The following is a 25031-nucleotide window of genomic DNA, read 5'->3' on the forward strand; positions in this document are numbered from 1 at the left end:
AATTGACCTTAGCTAACATTTAAAAGAAAATAGTGTAAAATTGCAATTAGCTTTACTATTGTTCCAATAATATCCAATTATAAACCCTGAGCTATATATTTTATAATAAATGTTCAATAGTTTTTTTTTAGATAATAATATGATGATACTGTTTGAAATCGAAGCACTTTTACCTCGTAAAAAATGCATCCAGCGCGCGATCCGGCGATGAATAATACTCCCGAGACGTAACTTAATTTTCTGCATAAAAATTGGCATTCTTTTGTAACATTTGTTGATTCACGCACCCCATTGCGATACGAGCGATTATTATTTCGTTCGAAAACCCATCAAAAGTTACAATTGAAAAGTTAAAGTATTCCGGGCGGGACGCTAAGCCTCCCTCAGTATCTACAAATGAGATTGCTGTTGAAATATTCTTTTGTGTACACAACCACCGTCTCACTCCAATAGTGTACTTAATTACTATCACGTATTTTTTAAGTTTTTCTTTCAGTCGATACTGCAAAAAAAAAAATCTCGAAATCGCTGTCACTTTTGAACATAATGAAATCATTTTCGATAAAAAATGTATTGCATTTAACGAATTCAAATACAACGCAGTTTCTTTGTTTAAAAAAAAATTAAAATACCTGAAAAGTTTATACTTATAATAAATTTGAACTAAATGCTTGTAGGTATATATCTCATATGATCATTTCTAATGAAAAATAAAATACAAAAAAAACTCATCAAAAATGTTAAATGTAAATTTAGACTTTTTATCAAATAAAAAAAAACGAGTGACATCAGATTCGAAGATGCCGCCATAACATGATAAAAATAAATATGGATATGTTTACACGGCAAAGTTTCGAAAACCCTTAAAATCGATAGGATACTCAACTAGAAACTTATCTCGTTCCACGCTGCATTCCAAAACAATTTTATTAAACTTTTCTCCCGCCTCAGCTATTGTGGGAGCGGGCGAGATTCTATGCAATACCCTTACTTGAATTCCTTCGTCAATATTTTTTTCAAAAACAAATTACCCTCTACCTTAAAACACGAAAGCACCGCCCTGAATAATTAATACAATGGAAGGTTAAATTCGTCCAAGTGTCAACTTTCCCCTAACTTTTTTAAAATACGACACCATCAAAAGTGCGGTCTGCGTTACCGATGTCTAGACCTTTTATCTCTCTGAGGGTGGTTTATTTAATTTTGCTTATTTTATTGGAATTGACAATGATTTAGAAAAACTTTTCTACCAAAGTGTCGACGCGAACGTTATTTCAAAGATTTTTCTGTAGGGAACGATGTTTGATCCTGATTGACAAATTTATCCCTCCCAAGTAAATAGCGTTCTCTGTGTTGTTTGCGAAGAGATATTTAAGTCTCAAAGCAAATCTCAAAAAGTTAGGGTGAATCTATAATATATGGAAACACATAACAATCATGTACCCACTCAGTTTGCCAAACTAAAAATCTACAGCTTTACCTATAAATATGGTGTAGGGGGTAATTATTCAAACAATGTTACGTCTTTTTCTTTCATATGTCAAATCAATAATAACAAAAATTAAAGTATAACTAATACAAGTACTAATAAAAACATTCAAATACATAATAATATATTAATTAAATTAATAGTTTAGTATTAAATTTACTGCAAACATATATTTTCAAAATGAACATACAATTTTGTATTATAGTCAATTGAATATCTCTATCTAATCGACACTTCACTGTCATGATTACGAGTGCAGTCACGTGAACGATATTCGATAGGATTTGCAAATTTCGATTATAAGTGCACTGTTTTTTATACTTTGACGTAAGCAATGCCCTTTAAAGCCCGACAATAATTTCCCTGGGGAGATTTCGTTGGCCTTTGACAGGGGTGTTCCTGGACGCAAGGGTGACTCAAACCAAGAGCATAGCCAAAGGTACTGGGGTCATTCCTACCCGTTTATTGTTCCTTGACGTTTATGGTCACTGAAAGGGACCAAACAAAGGTCAGAACTCGCTGGACCCCAAAAGGTAATTTCGCAGCAATTAATATTATACGAAAGGTCTTCAGTTCCATAAAATTAAACGCTTATCTAATAAGTGAATCGATTTTCAATAACTTTCACAGTATTCACCGAACAAAGGATAAATTTTCAACGTTAATTAAAAATTTATAGAGGTAACAAACGCGTGGATAGACAGGTTTAGTTTTTATTGTCGAATAACGCCTTTGTGATGCTCAGTTAACAATCAATTGTTTATGTATTGAAATTGACGTCATAACGCTAGAGTGCAAACAGTCATACAGAAAACCTGTCCAATTTATTGGAAATATTGTACACTGCAAAGTGGGCTATTTAAATAAATTGGTAATCTCTTTATATTTAACTATATATTCAAATATAAATCTTTACTATACGTAGTCGAAATAATCTATACTAAGAAAGTAACTTCGTCTGCCTGTCCGTCTATGACGCTTTCACGGCCAAACCACTCAACCCAATTTGAAGATATTTGGTATTGGCTTTTTTATACATAAAACCTGACGCCCAATCCGTAAAACGCGGGTAAAGCCGCAGGCGTCAAATAATATACCAATGTAATGTCAAAAGATAATTTAACGTAAAAGAAAGAATACTCGAAAAAGAATAAATAGAATCATAGACGAACAATAATTTATTATAAGGTAAAAAGAGCGTTAAAGTTTTAAAGACAATTTTAACAAAAACTACGTTACAATATACGAGAAAAACAGAAACATTCAATGTTAAAGAACCTACTCAGGTTGATTTTATAGATTTATTATATAATTAATTATTACATAATTATATGACATATAAAATATTTGTTTTCGAATTATTGAGATATAAATTATGTATTTTTCTCAATTCTTACAAAAATACTACTATGTTTGTTGTAAAAATTTAACATTATGATAGTTTTAGATATTTAGCTTATTAAGTGTGTCAAAGTAATACGAATGAATATCGCCGCCGTCAGTCTGTATGATTCATAGTCAATCGCTAGCAATAACAATAATAAAGCTTATTTGCACGATATAGATCTCCAAATTTATTCTAATAACTCACAAAGATAGTTACAATAACTATTATTTTGGTTAAAAAATATGGGAATGAATAAAAAATATTACTAAAATTACATTAAAACGACATGTTATATTTTGCTATTTGAACAAATACTTTGGCTGATAGTATGTCGCATGCGGTACGGTTTATAAGCATGATGATCTATATGAACACTCGGGAAGGAATATGTTGCTACTTAGTCTAGAATATTTGTTTACATTATTTTTAAGAATGTCACATGGGTAGACTCATTCCTAATAATTGTACCTGTACGCAGTTGCGGCGAGTGGTTAGTCTAATAAATTTTCCTTTTCGTTCTATTGTATGCATATTTTACAAGTGCTTCGAAAAGTTTGTCCGTTCCTTCAAAGTTAGCATTTATTACATAATATGAAATAATTTTAGTTTATATTTTGTTTAAAACCTTAAAATACTTTAAAGTCAAACTGACTGATTTTGTCTATAAAAAATAAAAATAAAATACGTCAAATAATCTAAAGTAAAAAAAATACAAATATATCCGTACTACACCAACGTAGCAAGCGAGTGTTCGTACGTAGCAGACATTGACTATTTCGTAGTTTACTGACAACAGCGATGGATGATTTATTTGCCCGTACAATTACTTTTCTAGTACACGATATCGTAATACAGTGTCAAAGCGATGCAACGTTTGGGGATCACGACACCAACTTAAACGCGGAACCAAAATTTTCCCGCATGTATGAAATGCAAATACAATTTAAAAGTTTGCATACACTCACACTGAGACTAAGAACAAGCCTATACGCGACTCGCTTTATACTATAAACTGAAGCTATTTTAATTTAAATATGCGCAAACGGAAATAAGCTAAAGTATGACATGACATCCTTGTTCATTTCAAACTTAATACTAGTTTAAACAGTAAGAATTATGTTCTCTAGTAGCTAGTTTTAAAAGTTGTTATATAAACTCGAACAAACCTACTTAAAGTTTGAAATATAAATTGTTTCCCGTGATAGTTCTGTAGGAACTTAAATTAACATCACATTTAGAGTCAACAGAACCACTAGGAACAAATAACTACGTTTTCATTTCATTTTCTTTGCAACAATGAGCCATTAGAACTTTATATAATTATTAATCTCTATGTAATCTCGAAGTTATAATCGAAAAACATATAAACATTGCACCGTCGTCACAAGGCGATCACTTACAATTCAGTTACTTAGTAACTTTGTCAAACTTAAAAACATTTAAAAGTACATCTCGGAAGTTCTCTCCGGTTACGATCGCGTAAAGTGTCTATTCAATGTACAGGATTAATATTCGCGTAACGTCAAAGAATGAGTCTGGGCCAATGTAAAACAAACTTCCCTAGGACGAAGCATAAAATAAGGATTCATAATTCAAATCGAAAAAACTTTCTCGGGCTCGGTAATTTTTCCCATCTTATAGCAAGTTTCGCCCGAGGGGTCGCGAGTCTTGGCTCGAAGAAATCTAAGCGAAGGTTTACATTTTTAGCCTTTCGCCGTGTCCTCCTCTCTACTTTATATCGTCTTTTGATTACTCTCTCAACAAGTTATGCATATTGTAAGACTCTTCGGCGTCTCCGGGTAGAAGAATTTCGGCGTCTTCTTTATTCGACGTCTTTTCGACGTTGATGTCTCATTTTTCATACCTTTTATCTCCGTGCTGTCTTTATTATGAATGAATTTTGTTACGACTGATGGGGTTGTTAGACATTTTTTATCTCGCCGCAAACCTACGTGAAAGATTTATGATTCATATTTGTTAATGTTTTAAAAAATATATTCATAAATCTATGAAATTGCGAACAATGACTAAATATTAGAGATACGTTTCAGTGTACGTACGTACTTGTAAAGCAGTGCCACATTATATGCGCCGTTAATTCCTCTTAAGACCGATCCACCCTAATTGTTATCGGGGACCCGTAACCGTGTTTCTAATGCGCCTAATGTATTTTTGGACATTCTGCAGCTTGCCCAGAGCCATTTTTCTGTTTGTATGGACCCTATGCATTGGCTGTCCCCCTAATGCTTTGTAACTGTATTATCATCGAATATGTTCCCAATTTCCATTGTCCGGCAATGCATGAGAGTGGCAAAGCAAATGTAATGAACATAAATTTGAGAAATGTATTATTTATTTGTTTGGTTTATATATTTTTTCATTAACTATATCGACAATTCTGCCGATTTGTTCAATTGTAGCTACACTTCTAACAAGCGCATAGTAGTTTTAATAAGTATGTGAAGTTAAAATTGTATTTATTTTTAGGGGACGGCAGCATGTTGTACATAAAAAAAAATATATTTACAATTATTAAGTATATTTTTTACAAAGTCTCAAAACTAAAATATTTAATTATATTATAAAACAACTCCAGACATGTTGTCAAAGTCTATAAAACTGTATTGTAGACATAGTACACTCGAGTCAGCTCTCGTAAAACGGTTTCCTATAAACGTAGCAAAGCGGTAAATTAGATTTTATTTTATTTCTTAAACAATTTGCGGCCGGACACAGACAAAGGGCACATAGTTCGATGCCGGTCAGCAATTCAACGGTTTATGCGGGCACGTTTATTACTTACCTACACGTTCGAGTGTGTTGCGACTAAGTGCCTAATATGATCATTTATCGATACCATTAAAAGTTCTCTTAATCCTAAAACAGAAACAAACAGATGTAACTTGCGATGTAACTATTATAATAATTTTTTTAGCAGAACAAATTATTTGTATCTGGAATTATAATATACATACACAGTACATATTTAAATTTAAAAAAAATTACAAAGATGATCGATATCGATAACTGCAACTTTAACGTGACTATTTGATAAATGATAAACAAAATCAACAACAAAGAGATAAAAGGGAACGTCCTTGCTCATGTTTCACAATAACATCTTTATTATAACGAGCATCCAATTTTATTTTAAACCAGCTGTGCACGCGACTTCGAGCGCGTTTGCATTTAAAAAGTTATTATTGTAGTCTAAGTTACTCCTTATTACATAAGTGAAGGTCCCGTCAAAATCGGTCCAGCTGTTCCAGAGATTACCCGGAACAAACAAACACTCCAATTTTATTATATATAGATGTAATTTTATATAAGTTTACTTATTTATAATCAAGATGTGTATGAAATATTGGTCTGCTTAAAAGTAATTATGTTGACATACATCCGTATTAGTCTGATTAAAATCGTAAAATTATCATAAGTATGTGTAATTTAATTATCCTCAATACAACAAAAAATATGAAATAATTAAGTTATGACACTCTCTAGATCGAATTAAATTATTTGGAAATAATTCATATATATTTAAAAAATTATAATAGCAATTAAAATTTTGGTATTATCGATATCGATTAAAATAGTGGTCAATTAGTGCACGTTCCTACTAGATAACGTGGTAAGTTCGCAATGACCACTGGACCCCTGCGAGCCGGACAATGGCCATGTTCTTGTTCGCATTAAAACGCAGTTAAACGTTCTTTATTGTTTTATCCGTAGCAATAAATGTCCACGACTCCTGGGAAATGTAAGTACGATTCGATTTCGCTACCTACGGTCATTAAAGTCGCCCTTTATTACCGAAATTTGCTGTACTTAAATTACGAGTTCCGCTGTATTAAATAAACAATAAGAATTTTAGAAATATTATAATAATACTCGTCATTTGTAAAAAAAAACTTTTGTAAATTATTAGTACAAAAATAATTGTCCCTGATTCTATCAGCCTCGAGATGTCGAGAAAACTCTTAAACCAAACCAAAGTTGAACGGATCAAACGATAGGTACATAAATAAACAGCCATTGGAAACTTCGACCCCTTCTCATACTTGATTGAACTAAATCCCGTTATCCCTTTTCTCGAGGGCTAAAGAGTATTTCGAACGTTTACAGTTTTCAATGTATGGGAATCACGGCAAAGAGAGGGTCTCTACTATATTTGTCACAAATGTCATAAAAAGCGTGAATTTTTTAATAAGTAACATAAACAAAGGTACAATGAGCGACCACGACGCCATTAGACGCACCCTGATTTGGCGTGATAAAACATTCAGTGAGCAAAACGGGGAAAACACAAAATCAGATTGTCTCAAAATCACACGAGTGACAGAGTTACGTACGTGGCCCGCGCATTTATAATTCAAGCGTCGGGGTCGCGAAATGGAATACACTTTCTTGAGCTTAACCAAAGTCGATCTCTTCTGGTTTTAGTAGCCATTTTTCTTAGGGTAAAATTAACTATTGACTTGATAGAAAATAAAACGTTAATATTTCAACAAAATGTTAGTTCGTAATACGTGTGCTTCTGCGTAAAAATGGAAAACGTAATAAACAAATCATTCAAAATTAAAAATAGTTTGTTAATCAGGCTCATTTTAAAAAATAAATTAAATTTAAAGTTAAACCGCCATTTGTAATTTTTACTACATTTACATGTTTTATTTAGTTATAGTATATACGAGTACACAATTAAATATATATATTCTGTATTACAATCAACGAATAAGATTTTTATCATTCACAATATCTTAAATGTTAATGTTTTCTTTAAAACATGCCCCATAAAATTTATTAATTAGTATGTACTTATAAAAGTATATTTGCGAATTTTAATTATATAACCAAAGGCCTCGACTTCGAAAGAACTCCTGCGTCAACAACTTAGTGTTTCATTCATCTCACAAAAATCTTAATATTTTTTTTAAATGTAAATATAGACAATTAATATTAATTAAAAACAATTGCAATCTTTGCAAACGACGTTCGAATCTACAAACAGTTGAAATAAATATGTTTTAGCGTGACGTACATGGTGTTACTATGTAATTCGCTTCGGTAATTACAATCAAGAATAGAATCATGGCGACGACCAGTAATTGCTTAATTGAGCTATAGCACGTTCTCGAAATTGGCACCCGTTCACACTTCAATAATTATCGGCGGCAAAGTTTTGCACCTCTGAATGAAGGTTTTAGTCATTACTGCAGCGAAGAGTCGAAGTTAGCCATGCATTCGATTCCAATTGAAACTTTTGACCATCCGGTAATAATTATCGTTTTTCAATATTCTTAAAATGTTCAACCTCAACGTGACATTATTATATTAATTCATTATTATTTATGTATTGATTTCATACAATTCTAAACATACAGACTTTAGAAGGACATGTATGATGGGGATTAGTTAATGAATGTTTAAAGTATTTAATGAATGATTTATTATTTTAAAAGCTACCTTTGAATCTATTTTTCTATACAACGAAAATAAATATATGTATTAATAATATAACGAAATAACGAATCGCTTGGTAAACTAGTAGTTTAATTGTTATTCTGCAAAATTAAGTTGAAATCGCAAGAATCGAATTGCAATTCAATGGGCTAATGCTGCTAGCATACTTGATACTATTTTTATATAAATCCGCTGCAACAGCAGCTATTTTTAATTCTCAATTGTATAAACTTATTTAAGTCATTCATTTCAATAATTCTTATATGAATAAATATAAATATTTATCATCATTATATTGTATCTGAGTAAACGATGTTGCGACAATCCTTTGTAAATAATACAGTACTGTCAAAAGAACATATTTATTTACAGGAAGTCAATTCAATTAAAATTTCTAATTTAGCCGCTGACGCTGCATTTACTGTTCTTTAACATCCCCTATGCTGAACACTAAACTTTTCCTAATTAATTGAAAGATTTTAATCATGGTACTGGCATAACGAAATTATTATGGACCGTTTAATTTCCTTGCCCTACGCCCTTCGGCATCTTACTAATGTGTTATAGCGAAATTTTAATCAAGGGCGTGTGGAAATTATTAAATTATGCAAGCTGTCGTATGCACTCGAGGAATATAAATCTCTTGCGTTTGTTTAGGTAATACCTTCTAGTCGTAATTTAGCTACGAACTCTAATAAAATTATAGCTCCGCTCTGTAACATGCCCAGATGGTGTAGCTAATGTCTTATAATACGGTTACCTAAATAGCTTTTGGTTAGAGCAGCTTAGGAAATATGTTAAAACTTTGTAAAATTTTGTCAAGAAAATATTGATGTTTAACTAAAGCTTAGAATAAATTACTCTTTAAGTGTATCTGTTATATATACTATGTAGTATATAATTGTCGGCGTCATTGAATTTAAACGTAATTGTTTTAAACTATTCATCTTGTTTTACGAACTTAGTACTTTTTGGAATAGAATTGTTATTTTGGAACGAGTTTAGTTTCTTTGACACGAATCGGCACTTTAGTCGTTTGCCAAATGAAATAAGTGTAGGAGCTTAGAGAGACGACAATAAAGTTCGCTTACATGTTTACGTAGTTCCTCTACGAATACACTTCGAACGCTATGCTCCGAGGTCGCAGTCAAAATATCTGAGTGTAAAAATAAAATCAAATTAAGTCTGTGATCTTGGCGAATGAATTGCGCTGAATTGGACTCGTGTCGGACCAGATCAAATAATTTTCGTGAAAATGAACCCGGGGTATATTTAATTAACTCAACTTCCCCTATTAAAGTGCACAAGAATTCCCCGGTGAAACAACATTAGCATTCGTCAGGAATTTAATTCGTCCAAATGAAAAATGTTTATTTACACTTTTTCACATTTATTCTATTCTCTCTACCACATGTACATGCAGGCCAGAAAGGGAAAGCAATTAATTTTTATTGGATTTTCTTTTCGCTACAAAAGTTTTAATTACTGCGTAGCGGGAGGTGCGTCGACCAGTGCTTTATAAAACCGCGCCTCCTCCCTCGGATCTCTCTTCAACACAAATTATTTGGTGTGGTCACATTATCCTTGATATTTGCTCTCAGTCTCGAATATTTGTCTATCTCATATACACAATTTATTATAAATTTCGACACGATAACACTGTAGCAAAAGTAGTAACAATTGCTACATAAATTCCACGAATATTAAAGTTAGCATTGACGTTACTCCATATTGTTTTATGCTTGCATAAAGTATTCTGTATTTAATTAACCAGATAGAGGAAACAAACAACCGCAGAAACGTGATCGACGTTAGGCTTAGATGTAGCAGCTTGTGCGTATAGAAATTAAGGAGGCCGTATCTGAGCTCATCAAACATTAAGTCCTTACCTGGGACCCACTAAATAAATAACATGGGCAAATGAAAAACACCCACGTCCCACTCGGATCGAACGGTGAGAATTGGAAGGAGGGCAATAATAAATATGCATAGCGCGTCTATGCCACATCCTCTGTGATTAGTAGGTACGTGGGGGCGCGCGACTGATACGGCTAGGTGAGTGATAGCGAGGGGGCAAAGGAACTAAGGTACCCCCTAGCTAATAACGGAACGTGTCTCTCTCTATTGTATCGTCGGAATTTCTTGGATATTGCCAATATAGGGTGTTCACGTGTGCGTACTTTTGTTTCTGTCATTGCGCGTGTCACACACAACTGCGTCTAATAATATTGTCTTTATTGAAGGGATGTATTTAATCCAATATTTGCATTGCCATATTAGCACTTCTAGAAGCTTATACGAGCAATATACAATAAGATGCATATGATTAGCAACGTATAGGTAATAATAATAAAAAATAAATCTAGACCATAATATAATATTTCACTAGATATTTTAAACTTAATTAATTGGCATTATTTTTATCATAATTCATGTTTGTAAGCATGTTTGGGTCAAATCTTATATCGGAATTATAAATCAGGTCCACTGTCACGGTCAGGTAAACTGAAAAGCTGAAACTTTGCACATACTTTTGTTGCTAGTGACTGTAATTTAGTAAGTAAGTAAGCTTGTTTCAAGGCTCATAAAGTGCCATAAAGACAAAACAGTTCAGTACATTTTTCCTACCACTTTGTCAAACCATTTTTGGTAGCTATTTAATATTTTTATATCATGCAATATCTTTATTCCTTTATTTAATTTAAATATGTTTGGCATTTGACCTTAAAAAAATATGTATATGGTCGAACTTCGACCACTGGGCGACCACTAGTATTATTAAAACAGACGACTCTCACTTGTACCTACAAATAAGTGTTAAATGTTTCGAAATATTAATCAGAATGTTACACATTAAACTAGGGTTACTGGCTAAAAACTCGAACCAATTAAAATAGGATTACACGCCCAATAATAATACTTGTAGCGTATGCAGTGATTCACCTCCACGGATTATATTTATTGTTATTGCACGCAGATTGCACGAGAGGCGTTGCCATAATCGAATTAGGAGCCCGACACAGTCCTAAACAAATTTCAATTTCCAATTATGAGTTCCAGGAGAGTCCGTTCGTCCCTCGAGGAGGCTGTGACTTATTGCGTGGCCGGTTTGGCGACGGTAACGTATTCTGAATAATTGTGCCCAGTACAGAGACCGATTGAATTTGGCCCCCAGAGCCATAATGAATACGTTCGGTATGAACTACGTCTGTCTATACGTTATGATGTTGATGACTCGCATTAAAAGCTTCTATAATAACCGTCGTCTGAGATATTAAAAATAATTGTATTTGACTTGACGATCGGAGTGTACTCTATAAGGAAAAAGCAAAATAAAATATAATGTAAAAGATATATTTATATGAATGTATAAAGAAACATTGATCAACTAATTTCGTATATAGAAGCAGCTTTCATGGGTTTTATTAAAAGAGACGTCTCAGAAAGCATTTGCAGCGTCACGCTTCCTATTGATTTCATATGGCAATAAAAGAATCGAGGCAACTTTAGCCTCCCCATACACTTTTACCGGTTCAATGAGCGTAAATTGCAATAGGATTCCATGCCATGGATAGACCCAAATTTTTCTATATGGCAACAAGGAGGTGAAAAAATTACCTAAGCTTATTTCTCTATTGTAAATATTTATAAAAATCGGTTAGCTTCGTTCCTATGGACGGATTACTCGTTACACTTGGATGAACATGATCCAAATCAGTATTTTTTTAGAAAATTTGAGTTCTGCTGCAGGTCATGTCTGGCAATTATTTGTTTTGGTCAAAATTAAAGTTATATATGTACATATTATGTATACTTTGAGTGGTTAGAAAACATCTTCAACAGTGTTTTTAGTATACTTTATGTAATTAAAAAAAACATATAAAGAGTTTATTTATATATTTATTTTAGGTTCATAAATGAATATATTTTTCAACAATTTAAATAAGAGCAATTGAATATTCAATAACATTTGACTTACATGACGTAGGCTACGCCAAATATAAAAAGTGCGAATATTGAGTTAATTTAAATAAATTTCAGTGATAATTTATTTTCCACTTTGTTAAAGTACAGCGTGATTGAAGTAGAAAAATACAGGCATCGTGTCTACTAGACTGGAAGACGATCCTGTGATTGAAGTTTACTCAATTCACTGCGTTTGCTTAAGATTTTATGTAAATTATTTTGGAGCGCTAAGGCTCTTGTAAAAATACACGTTATAAATTTAAAAATCACTCGTGGAGCGTAAAATTACTTACTTTAAAAATAAAATAGCTTAATATAACCTTTTTAGTTAATTAGAATTATTGTATTAAAATAATTAACCTTTTTAGCTGAAGTAATTAAGATATATTTATAATCCGATAAATAAATATAAGAATAAACTTATAGATAGTAAGAATTTGTACTGATTTAATTACAAGAAAAGATAAACAAATTTTTTTTGTTAGTTCATTTGATTGACACCACGTGTACAAGACACGCGTTTATCAATATTCAAAATATACGTGGCAATCGACGAGCGGTTATATCAATAAACGCGATGCGCCGCGATAAAAGTCGTGTGTTTTATCGAGATTGATCCCGCTTAACACACTTGATTATAGTTACATTTTTACGACACGACCACACTTAAAGAACCAAATGGAAAAAAATAATAATATATCTTTCTCAGCTATTAATGATGACGATGACGTCATCAGGTCCGATTTCGTCACGACTTCCTCTTATCAATGAAAAACTAGTCAACTGTGCAGAACGTTTTTTAGTTTCCTAATTTGTGTGTAATCATAAGTATATTCTCTATTTGTAGGGGATATCCAACAGTGACGGGATAGAATGCATGCTCTGAACTGGCTTAAAGTGCTTTACGAGGCATGGAACTGTAAATACTGCCAACTCAAAATAAGTTTTTAATTATCAGACCCGGGATTGAGCCCATGATTGTGCCTCGAGATCTATAGCCTTATAAACTTGCCACTTGTAGATCAACAAAACATATCAATACATATCCTACATACAAAATACATCTTACATTTACATTACGCAGAATTACATATGTGTAATAAAATGTACAAGTTATACTATCATAAAGTATAAAAAAATAGTATTAAAACATTTCGTTTGCTATCATGGTTCAATGTTAGGAATAAAAAAAAATATACTTTTCAGATGACTCTAATCACGTAAGCACACTTGGAAACATTTAATGTAAATCTATTAAAGATAGAATGTACGAATAAAATTAAAAATGATTAAACGAATTTGTGTCGGACGTTAGTTCATTGGATTTTGCCTGATTCTGAACGTCGATTGCAGTAAAAATAAACACCTCATTTGACTTAATTAAAAAGCTTTTTATTTATTTTCGATTAATTATTTATAGAATACAACAATTTATATACGTACGGATCATCGAATCAGTAAAAAGGAAACATAATCACTGAAAGTAGGTATCGAATTCCAAAATTTACCATTAGCAAAGCAAAGAAAATCTGCAGTCCCGGGGGTTTGAAAATCAAACAATACGAGCGTTTGAAATATAATATGCTGCCTTATTAATACAAAAATGTCGAATTAAAAAGCAACGTAAAACATAAGACACCATACATCTTACCGTTAGCAAAGGAGAAACGATACAGAATGTTTATAGTGAACATTCCAGGGGGTAATACTTGTAATAAAATTTTATACACCTTAATATTTTACCGAACGATGAGTTGAGGCGTGTGAAATTATGTAGCTTCAGCGCGGTGCCAAAATTTACAACTTCTCCCCGAGGAGTGAATGTATGGTAAGTGTATTTCGCTGTATGGAGACAACTGATACTTCTACAAGATATTGCCGTGTATTTAACAATACAAACTAAATATACCTCGTAATTTTGTAAATTCTATAATATTATAGTAAAAAATACAATAGCAGTAATACAATAGTAGTAAAATACAATAGCATGTACTAAGTAAGCTTAAAATGTTTGTTATTCTTTGAAAATTTGGAGTACATTAACCCCAATAGAGGTATAACAGCATGTCGCATTACCAAGCGTCCCGAAGGCAGCTTACCTCAGTACGGCGACACCGTTTTTCCTGCGAGATAATTTATGTAAATGAAATTCCCATTACCCTGTTTCTTATTCGAAGCCGTATACGCGCCCTGACATGTTTTCATAGCACGTTTATTGCCGTGTTTTGTCTTTATTATCTTGTCTTTCCTGTCACTACTTTCAGCCTGTCAGCGTAGCGCTGTATTTCATAATTTTTTGCTACTCTTCGTGAAGCACACATACGTTAATACCATTCGCTGAAAGCCATCTGATATATGTACGTAGCCCGTATATAAAAACAAACATTCTATAATCTTAAAATCATTTCAAATTTAATGACAGCTTAAATAACTACAGGGTTTTTCTTAAACAAAAGCTGTAAAAGTTTACGTAAAGTGAAATGAAGATTGAAAAAGTTAATGAACTTCGAAAAGCTATTTGAACAGAATTACTATATCAGTTCTTATATCCTCGATGAACAAAACACTTCAAACACCATACTGTTTTTTTTTCTAAACTATTACCATGGATCCTAATAAAGGCTCTCAAGTTTTAAGAGCGCGTTTGGTAAAAATACGGTGTCGCAAAAGTTTTCTTTATTAGTTTCCCCCCTTTAATCCGACCAGGCGTGTCCCAATGTCTTTATGGCGAATTTTCAATCTGAGTCTGGGCGGAAGCCAATAAAAATCAACTATTTGTTCCCTGATTCCCGTGCATCGGTTCGAGGGGAGTCTCACTTCTTTACGACTTCTTTTACGATTGGAGGTGCATTCGGAATTAGTCCGCGCAAACGGGAGAGCCTTTTCGTGTCTGCAAAGATGAATGGTAAAAGGATTACAATGACTAACAGACTAAACTCTTTCCTTATGGTTAAAATATCGAACTTTTTGAGATGAAACCAAAACCACAAATGGAAAAAACGGCAAGGAAGCTATTTATAAAGTAAGTATCCGAATTTGTATAGTTATGAAGACAAATTATTTCATATATTAGACAAAGTATTTCGTAAATATAATCATATAATTAACGAAACTAAACAATATAAACGTAATGAAGAAGTTCTAATAATATTTTATCTCTGTTAAACAACCTTCATCGAAACGCATAGCCAAGATCTAGTTATGTTTATTAGATTTTAATATCTCTTTAGAGTTCTTATAGTTATTAAGTTATCTAAATAAACAGTGAAGGGTGAAATTTCGGCAATCCGTCAGCTTCACTGCTCTTCATAAAGAGCGACATATTAAATAACGAAACCTCGCGCAACTTGTCTCGTCCAGTAATTAAGTATTTGACGCTTATTAAATGGAATAATTAATTTTCTTAATTCATTTAGATATGATAATTAAAACATTTTAACTATCATTTCAGTGTTTTGATAATATTACTAATTCACGTAAATTTTACTGAATGATTTATAGAGAAATTCAAATGTTATTTTTTTTTTAATTTCGAAGTAACTTCATATCTAGATTTTTGTCTATCAATCAAACAAATACATGCGCTCCTCCATCATACATATTGTGATGGGAAGCGTTCCACCAGCAAAAGCGAGTTGAGTTAATGTGAAGGCAGTCAGAAGTTTTTTGCGCTGCACCAACTTCAAATAAATAGATCTATCATCGTTTATACATATATATTAATAGCGTAAGCCGATTTTTATCTCAGCAATTATGGGACGACAGCTGCACGTAGAAGATCGGTTATGGTCTTATTTTGAAGAGGTCCATCCTTAGATGTGCAGAAAATGTGTGTGTGGTGAAAATGATGTAAAGAGGATTCTTGATTGCAATTTATTAATTTTTTACGGTTTAACAAATAATTAAGTTTAGAGAGCGGAAAATATTACTGGCCGGGTAGAGGCGCTATGGCTGTTTAAAAGAAAACGTGCGAACAGACGTCAGTTTACAAAAAAAAAAAAATCAAAACAAAACCTGTCATAGGTTTCGAAATTCCTAAAAATCTGTTGAATAAACGCGAAGTTTCGCTGGCGACCCACTAGTTGAGTTTAAAAATACTAAATAAATAAATAAAAAAAAAAAAAAAAAAATAGCTTACAAATCATGACCGCACGAACAAGAATATTTGCAGCATTTTCCTGTTGAATAGCAATGAACAATGGAGGCAATAAGACAAAATGTTATATGTTTTAGAAATATCAAATGCTTAATAACTCATATACGATAATAAAGCACTTAAAATGTTGTGGCTCATCAGTTTGTTCATAACATCGTAAGGATGCGTTGTCTTTGAAGTCTCTGTTAATACGCTATTACGGTTCGTGTGAGATTACTTGGTTTCATTTTACGAGAATTTTAATCGTAACTTTGTTTCATGGACCTTAGCAAAGGGACAACTTAATGTCAAAAGATACATCAACTTTAAATTAAAAAAAAAAACTTTTTCTTTTCCATATAAATGAATACCATAATTTTATATATATTTGATCTATTTACGTAAGTATTTTATAACAATGTAATTCTTTATATTAAAAATATATACTTAGAACTATACTAATGTCTCAAAATAAACAATTGATTGATTAATTTTTAATTGACTATATTTTTAATTAAATTAAAAATAAAGTCATATCTATAAAAAATCGTCGTTGATAGAACGAAAATAATCTTCCCCAAGAATTGTTGTTTATTATTAAGTCATCAAAAGCAATGACAAGTTTTCAAAACAGACGACGACCTCCGTGGTCGAGTAGTGCGTACACCGGTTTTCATGGGTACGCCACTCCGAGGTCCCGGGTTCGATTCCCGGCCCTGTCGATGCAGAAAAAAGTTCATTAGTTTTCTATGTTGTCTTGGGTCTGGGTGTTTGTGGTACCGTCGTTACTTCTGATTTTCCATGACACAAGTGCTTTAGCTACTTACATTGTCATACATGTTGTCCAATATTTATAATTAATTTATAATATTTATAGACTGGTAGTTTTGAGTTTAGCGATTTCAGACAAAAAACAAACAAACTCATTAGCTTATTTACATTAATATAAATAAAGAAAAAAAATAATTAAACAAATAAGTGTAAAAAACATATATATTGATATATAGTTTAAAACCGTTGAAATATCTACAAGATTATAATAAAATACGTGTTTAAATTTAATGTTATAATTTAAACTACTAATACTTAGTCCTTTGTTAAGCGTCTCTTGTACAAATGCACTCAATTGTTCTAAGAGTAAAGCATAAAGCGACACTCATTCTAGTCATTGTTCAGAAGCAGAGCGACAAAATGTTTATCTTTCAAGAGAAAAGTGAACAGTTTTATATGAAAGCGTTAAAGAGTTGTTTTAATTAACACACATATTTGCTAAACTTGGCAACTTTTAAGGTTAGAAATTATAAAATGTAATACGTGTTTTTTTTATCTATATCATTTAAGTGTCGTTTGCCTGCCCTTTACACGTGTAAAATTAATTTTGATACTTGATAATTTTTTACTTGGTGGTATGGCTTCGCGCTAGCCCGTCTGGGTAGGTACCATCCACTCATCGGATATTCTACCGCCAAACAGCGGTACCCAGTATTGTTATGTTCGGGTTTGATGGTTAAGTGAGCCAGTGTTACTTTTCCAAGGTTGGCAGCACATTAGCTATGGTTAATATTTCTTACAGTGCCATTTTCTATGGGCGGTGGTGACTACTTACCGTCTGGTGGCCTATTCACTAGTCCGCCTAAATCATAAAAAAAGAGATATATATATATAATTATTACGATCCTAATGTCCTCCTGAATGCATAATGCGACCAATGCAAACATTCCTAATGAAGACTTGACAAGATATCAATAAATGTTATTCTGTACAAGTGTGTCCACAAGTGCACTCTTTATTCTCTCCTCCTTGATCCGATGGGACTGGAATGTGATATGACATGAGAGAGATTACGCGCAAGACGAGCGCAAGCTTCACCTTTCTCAGAAATGTACTTCCAGTAACGGCTTCTGGGAATATCTTGACAGAACATTTCTGTAATTTTTTGTCATATCAAGTAAATATTATACCGTACTTAACAAGGTAAGCGATCTATTCGTCCGTACTTCAATGTTTATCTCTCTGTAATAGTATAATTAATTTTATTGCAAGTTTCATTAAACATTTACGAACTATGTGAAATTTACTAAATATTAAATATAAATTGGTCGTCACGAGTTATAAAGGTACAAGATATTCAATATTGAGCATAAAGTCGATGCAAAGCGCTTCAACGTTTATGCAGTCGGTACATTACATTGACGCGTGTCGCGATTAACTCGCTTAACTCACTTCGACTTGCCGTCTGAGTAACGGTGTATTCAAGGAGATCGTGACTGAAATCTCATATTATAAGCAAGTTAATTTAGTTCTGCGGTAGTCGGAGATGGCGTGCGAATGCTAGGAGTCATTAGTAGTATGAATGAAATGGGAACTACATTTTATTAAACTTGAAATTAAAATACATTTTATGAAGACATGTTTCATTTCTTTTTTCGGTAAAACAAACAATTTTACTATACATAAAAATATTAAAAAAAAAAACCACTATTAAATAATTCATGAAATGCAAAAACAACATAAAATAATAATTTATTATTAATCATCATCAGTTGTTAAATGATTAAAGAACTAATTTAATTATTTAAAAAAAAAAAAACGTATTAAAATGGTGTATTTGAAGCCATTGTAATAAATTAAAATTTAAAGCGACCTTTTTAATTTCAACTTCAATAAAAGCGTATGTTATCTGTGTATATTAATAATACAGGTTCATCAAATTTTAAACATTGACTTCTATTAAAATAATAATCCTAATCCCACAAAAAACCCAACGGAGCCATAAAAATGTTCATAGCACAACGCACAATATTTAATTTAGAGTTTGTCGTGTTATTGTTAAAGACAGAAGCGATAACACGGAACACAAACACCGCGGGGCACGTTCTAAATTAATCCAATCCACGAAATAGGTATTACAGGGCTAATGGGGCAAAGTTTTCATGTAAGCCAATTGTGTGCTGTTAATCTAATCGGTACATTGTACACTGATATCGCGACCGTAACAATTGCCAAATGAAAAATACGCGGATATGCTGTTGGTTCTAATCGCCTGGTAATCCATCAAAGAAACCTTCTAATATAGTGTTTCACGGAATGTTTACAAAGATCCATTAAATGTTTATTTTGCTATTTCAATTAAATCCATCAATAAATATTGAGGTTTTATTTCGTTTAAAATGTACGATATTTTGTCTTTTACGGACACAGGTAGCGGTGTTTTTTCTACTCTTTTACATTTTTTCCATGTTTTCCTAAATTTTAATAAAAGTATAACATTTTATACGTTCATGCTAGTTATTATTTCTAGAAATTATATTGAAATAGTCAATAGCCTAATATCATATAGATGTAATCTATTTAAAATTTTGGATCTTTTTGGCATTGAGATCATATCTATTAACTGAAGCCCAAACTGCGGTTTCCAAGAATTGCAGGTTGAGGTGTAAATTCCTAATTTGACAATCCATTTAAATGAAATATAATCTAAGTATCTCCCTATATTTAATTTCAAAATACATGCCATAAACTTTTCTATCATAAACATTTATAATATTGTTTAAAAAAACTGTTACAATTATTTGTGTATAATTGTACTTTTTTTAAAAGTTTAATTGTAAAGACACTAGCAGACAAAGTGGCTACATTGTTTGTCGCTTTCCTACGAAATTGGTAACGTCCACAATGTAATATATAGCTAGAGTTTGCTTAAACAATCCTTGACCAAAATAGTTTAGCACGATAGCATCTCTCAGAACGTGCGTTGTATAACTTCTTCGACTCCAGCTGTGAGCTTGACCCCATCCCTCTTAACCACTTGACCAGAGCGACCGAGCTCATGCGATAAAACAATTACCCCGACCGAGTCCGAAACACGAAAATTTACAAATCGGAAGGCCAAAATTATATAATAAGGTTTAATTAAAACTTCTACCTCGTTTATACTGAAGATAAAATCTACTCTATTTCGAAATAAACAGCAATAGTAACTAGATTATATTTATATTACTTAATTAATACACTTTTTATTAACTGGCTAATTCTCTTATTAATGATTTTTTTATCTTCAAATATATATATTTATATATATTTAGTTTATTGTAGAATATATTATATCTAGTTTTTAAAGTTTAAACTGACTTTCGTCAACAATCAGTCTGTAACAAAAAAGAGATTTTATCAACTGGAAATTATTAATAGATTTGCAACATATCTAGTACATTAGTACATATTTAGTAAAGGTTTTTTCATGGCTGTCAAAGTCCTACATATTTTTCTATACTTTGATAAGGTATTTATTAAAATAATACGACTGAACGTATTGGTCATGTTTTCTGTCACGGGATAAACGGTTTGCGTGTCGACAAGGCTCATTGGAATCTTGATATGGCACGGCTACCCGATAATTATACTCCGAATCCTAGGCCTTTGTTAGAACATTAAATAAATAAACTATGTTTATGCAAATCAGGTACGGATAAGATTGAAAAGATTGAAGTGGTGAAATAACACAGTTTTTTTTTTAAATAAACAAGCAAATTAATAGGATTATAAAAAAGCATTTGAAAACGTCGTCAACAAAAGTTATAGCTTTCATTGTTATCAAATCTTGATACTGAACCGCTTTCAAGCTAAACTTAAACATCGCTTGTGTTCTTACAGAATATAATTTATTAAGAAGAGAAATATAAATTTCACGCAAATGCATAAAGTTACAACAAAAACGTATCTGTTAATGGCAAGTTCAATTTGTTCTAACAATTTTTGTCCTCGATCTTGAAGAAAAACGACGTGAGAAAACTTACATAATTGGAAGACGTCCCGAGATGATCCAAGATGCTGCTCTACAGCAACGTGGTGGATTAGATCTTAATCCTTCCTCTTGATATACCTCCCAGCTGTGGAACTTATATAAGTTACTTGCAACGCAAAATACATCAATATAAAAAAATATATTGAAAACCTCCACCACAATAATCAAATAATTTTATCACTACATTCTTCTTCAGCTTCAAAAAAATACGTCAATATTTTATGAATTTTTAATATTAGCTACACATACATTCAAACAATTAAATAAAAGCGGTAGTTCATAGTACAACTATAGATTACAGATAATAAAAATATAGGTGAAAATTATTGTTAAGTTCCATCGCATATAATCAAAAACATAAAAATCCATAGTAAATTACATCGAATGAAACATGTTATACGCGGAACAATTTAATAATACGACCTATAAGCAAACTCAAAATACAATGTATCATATTTTATAAAAGCACAAAGTTTAACGTAATTCTCGTGTAAGGAGATTGAGTGATGAAAAATGTATCGCCATTGAATACATGATTACGAACACTTGCAGAGATAGCGCAACGCCGTCACATAACTAAAACGTGGTCACTTTAAGTTGTGTTACCGCGTCGTACTTCAGAAATATCATAGTGTAAAATTTAATACATTTTCTGGAACATCTCATGTTAAATTTTAAGGTAAATCTGATAAAAGTGGCATAAAGACATATTAACTTATTTACTTTCATAATCAAGTTTGTATTCATCTGCCTAGAATTATATAATAATCTTAATTGAAATAATTCAAGAGTAAATATCATAAGACGTCACGAGAATTCTGGCGGACGACAGAATTTTTATTATAAAACCTATTCAAGAAGTTTTTTTTTTTTTTGGGCAAACGTATGTAAAATTCTATCACGTACACAGTGCTGAAAATTTTCGGTATAAATTTGTCTCCGTGGCGTCTTTATGTAACGTCAAAACACTAAATATACACAAATACCGCATCGTCGTATTTCTCGGTAAATAAAATATCGAACACCTCACATATGCAAATTCAGGATACAAGGTTGTCGTCCCAGCGGCGTCGCGAACAGCAATACCGATTCCTGATTTGCACCTGCTCAATTCCCTACCCAATGCACTACCTGTTCTAACTTCATTTACTGTGAAACATTGTCACTTTATCGCGACTATTAATCGAAGTTCCTGCGCCCCGTATTAGCATATTGGAACTTACTTTAACGTGTAAAGTACTACTTACGTGTTTTATATTAAAAAATGCTTTTTGTTTCAAAACTTACTCTATCGTTAATTGATTTGTCTTAATTAGATTTTTTTAAATAATATCTATTTTATAACGAAACAAACGTTTTGTTTGATTACATAAGATCATTAATCGCCATAACGTTAACATCTATAATATAACTAGACACTTCCAGTCGTAGTTTTTCTTGCGGAATGTTAAATATATATATGCAAGTATAGAAAAAAAAAATCGTTTTTTCAATAACAAATATAGCATTTTAAAAGAATGACAACCGTCCGATTGAGTAGCAACTCTAAAGATAAGAATTTAATTACGAAACGAAAGTCTCAGTCAAACGACGATGTTAACAGAAATTCACAGACATCACATTGCCGACTTCTTTGTAATGTTTATTTTTCTTTGTTCTTGAATCACGTGAGAACTACTGAGACCAACCAATGAGACCAATCGTCGCGGAATCGTAAAGACTTATTATTTTTTTTAATCCATTGATAATATAACGTCAGATCATTCATCCTATCTTCCTTTTTTTATTTAATTTCCAGAGAATTGAGAATTCATAATATATAGATAATAGCAAACCATTACTTTATTTAATCCTTGAAAAATGTTTATGTAATAACAAAATCTTAACGCGATATTTTACTTAAGAGATTCAAAGTTATAAAACGAAATATTTTGAAGAACGAGTCATAGCTTTAATTTCTTTATTCAACACAAAATGCAGACTTGTGTAGTATAAAAGACAGCGACGGCTAGCTTCGTGAAAAATATATTCCATATAGAGGCGTCCGACAAGCGAATAAGGTGAACACATTGAAAAGTCTTCCGCGCGAGCTAGGCTCACTCGTCAGGCGAGATGTTTGGGTTTTTAAACTTCTCGACGTTATTTAGAAGAGAATTTGTAAAGCTGTATCATACGAATATGAAATTTCTTATATTCAAAACTACAGTGTTTGAGATTTATTATATTACTGATTTTAGTTATACTAAGAAATAACATTATTTTTCATAAAATTTCGTATTATATTATTTAATGTAATTATATATAGCATAGATTAAAAATAAGAATTCATTTAAAAACTGACATGTCCTTTATGGATGGAGATCACCTGACTTTTACGATTCGTGGTAAATTTGTTTACGATTTCCGATATATTCTTACGGCTTGAATCACTATTGGTTGTAAAACTATTGGGTGTTTGGTGCGTGACTTCATCCCCTTTGCCGTCATCCCTAACGTGTCTATGCCACTTTAATAATAGATAAGCACGAAATAATTGCTTAAATTATACGAAGGCAAAAGTTGCTACGAATTTTTAATACATTAAAAATATTATTTAGCTATGATTGGTTTCAAATCGAAGTCGATTCTTTGATATATTAAATATCATAAATTATGTTGACACGCGAACATTGAAGGCTCTTTGATCTGACATATTAACTATGATCGAAACCACCTGCTTCGTCTAATCTGTTCAATTTCTTTTTTATATATAATTGATACTTTTCTTGTCTGTCTTCATAAAATATATTTTATATGACTATAAATAAAATACTGTAAATAAAATATTAAAAAAAATTAAAATCGTTTTTATTTGTTATATGATACATAAATTTCACGCTTATCAAATATTACTTCTAAGCTAAGCTGCGTTTTACAAATTGTATTGTAAATATATAACATATTAAATTCATAATAATATTTCTTTATTTTCAGATCATGTACGGGAATTCTCCTGCGGCACACTCTACTATAGAACCTTCTTTGTGGATTCCAAACGCGATGCGCTCTACGTCGGAGCGATGTAAGTTTCATATTTCGCTATTTGGTACATACATGCAGATAATGGATGGATTTAAAACATTCAATGTAGTCGAACTATCGTATATTTTTTAGAAAAGTAACAGCCTGTTAATTTACCACGGGTGCGCAAGGCATTGGCAAGGCTCTAATTGACGAGACGTATTGAAGTTTTTCTACACCATGCTTTGTGTACTACGGAAACCGCTAAACTCATGACGAATTATCAATACAATGGAGGCAAAGAAAACTCAGTAGTGCCTGCTGAATGACCACTGAGCCATATCTGCTCTTTATAATATGTGTATATCTTGCATTAACACATACATTATACAACATTCTCTTCAACTTATTTTAGCAGATTTATACTTATTAATTTAATAATACAGATAGTTAAATTTTGCTATTTTTTCGACCGTAAATATCAGTAAATAACTTTAAAAGTACCGCTTAAAATATTTATTTTAGAAAAGCAAAAAATCAAACTTAATAGTTAAAACTGTCGCTCATAAACACAAAAACTGTAAAGAATATAAACTTGTAACACCGTCAATGTATCGCCAACCATGATAGCTATGGTGCTTGTGCCTATCATAATACTGGCTTACTCACAAAAGCCTAACCGTTCCAATTTTTTTTTATTATTACCTTATCACAATAAATCGATTGCAAGACGTAATATACCTCGCATTTTCAGTTATAAAACGTTTTCAATATACATAAATTGATG

The 25031-nt window shown here is 31.9% G+C and overlaps 1 protein-coding gene across 7 annotated transcripts in view; it reads left to right on the forward strand.

The window, feature by feature from the left end:
- LOC113399104 (semaphorin-2A) overlaps positions 1 to 25031 on the forward strand; it is a 343072-nt gene that overhangs the window by 272447 nt on the left and 45594 nt on the right. For all 7 annotated transcript variants that reach the window (XM_064217028.1, XM_064217030.1, XM_064217027.1 and 4 more), the window contains one exon: positions 24218 to 24305. In XM_064217028.1, the coding sequence (XP_064073098.1) occupies positions 24218 to 24305 (88 nt within the window). The remainder of the gene's footprint in view (positions 1 to 24217; positions 24306 to 25031) is intronic.

The sequence above is a fragment of the Vanessa tameamea genome, chromosome 15 (genome assembly GCF_037043105.1).
Source record: "Vanessa tameamea isolate UH-Manoa-2023 chromosome 15, ilVanTame1 primary haplotype, whole genome shotgun sequence".
Taxonomy (NCBI): Eukaryota; Metazoa; Arthropoda; class Insecta; order Lepidoptera; family Nymphalidae; genus Vanessa; species Vanessa tameamea.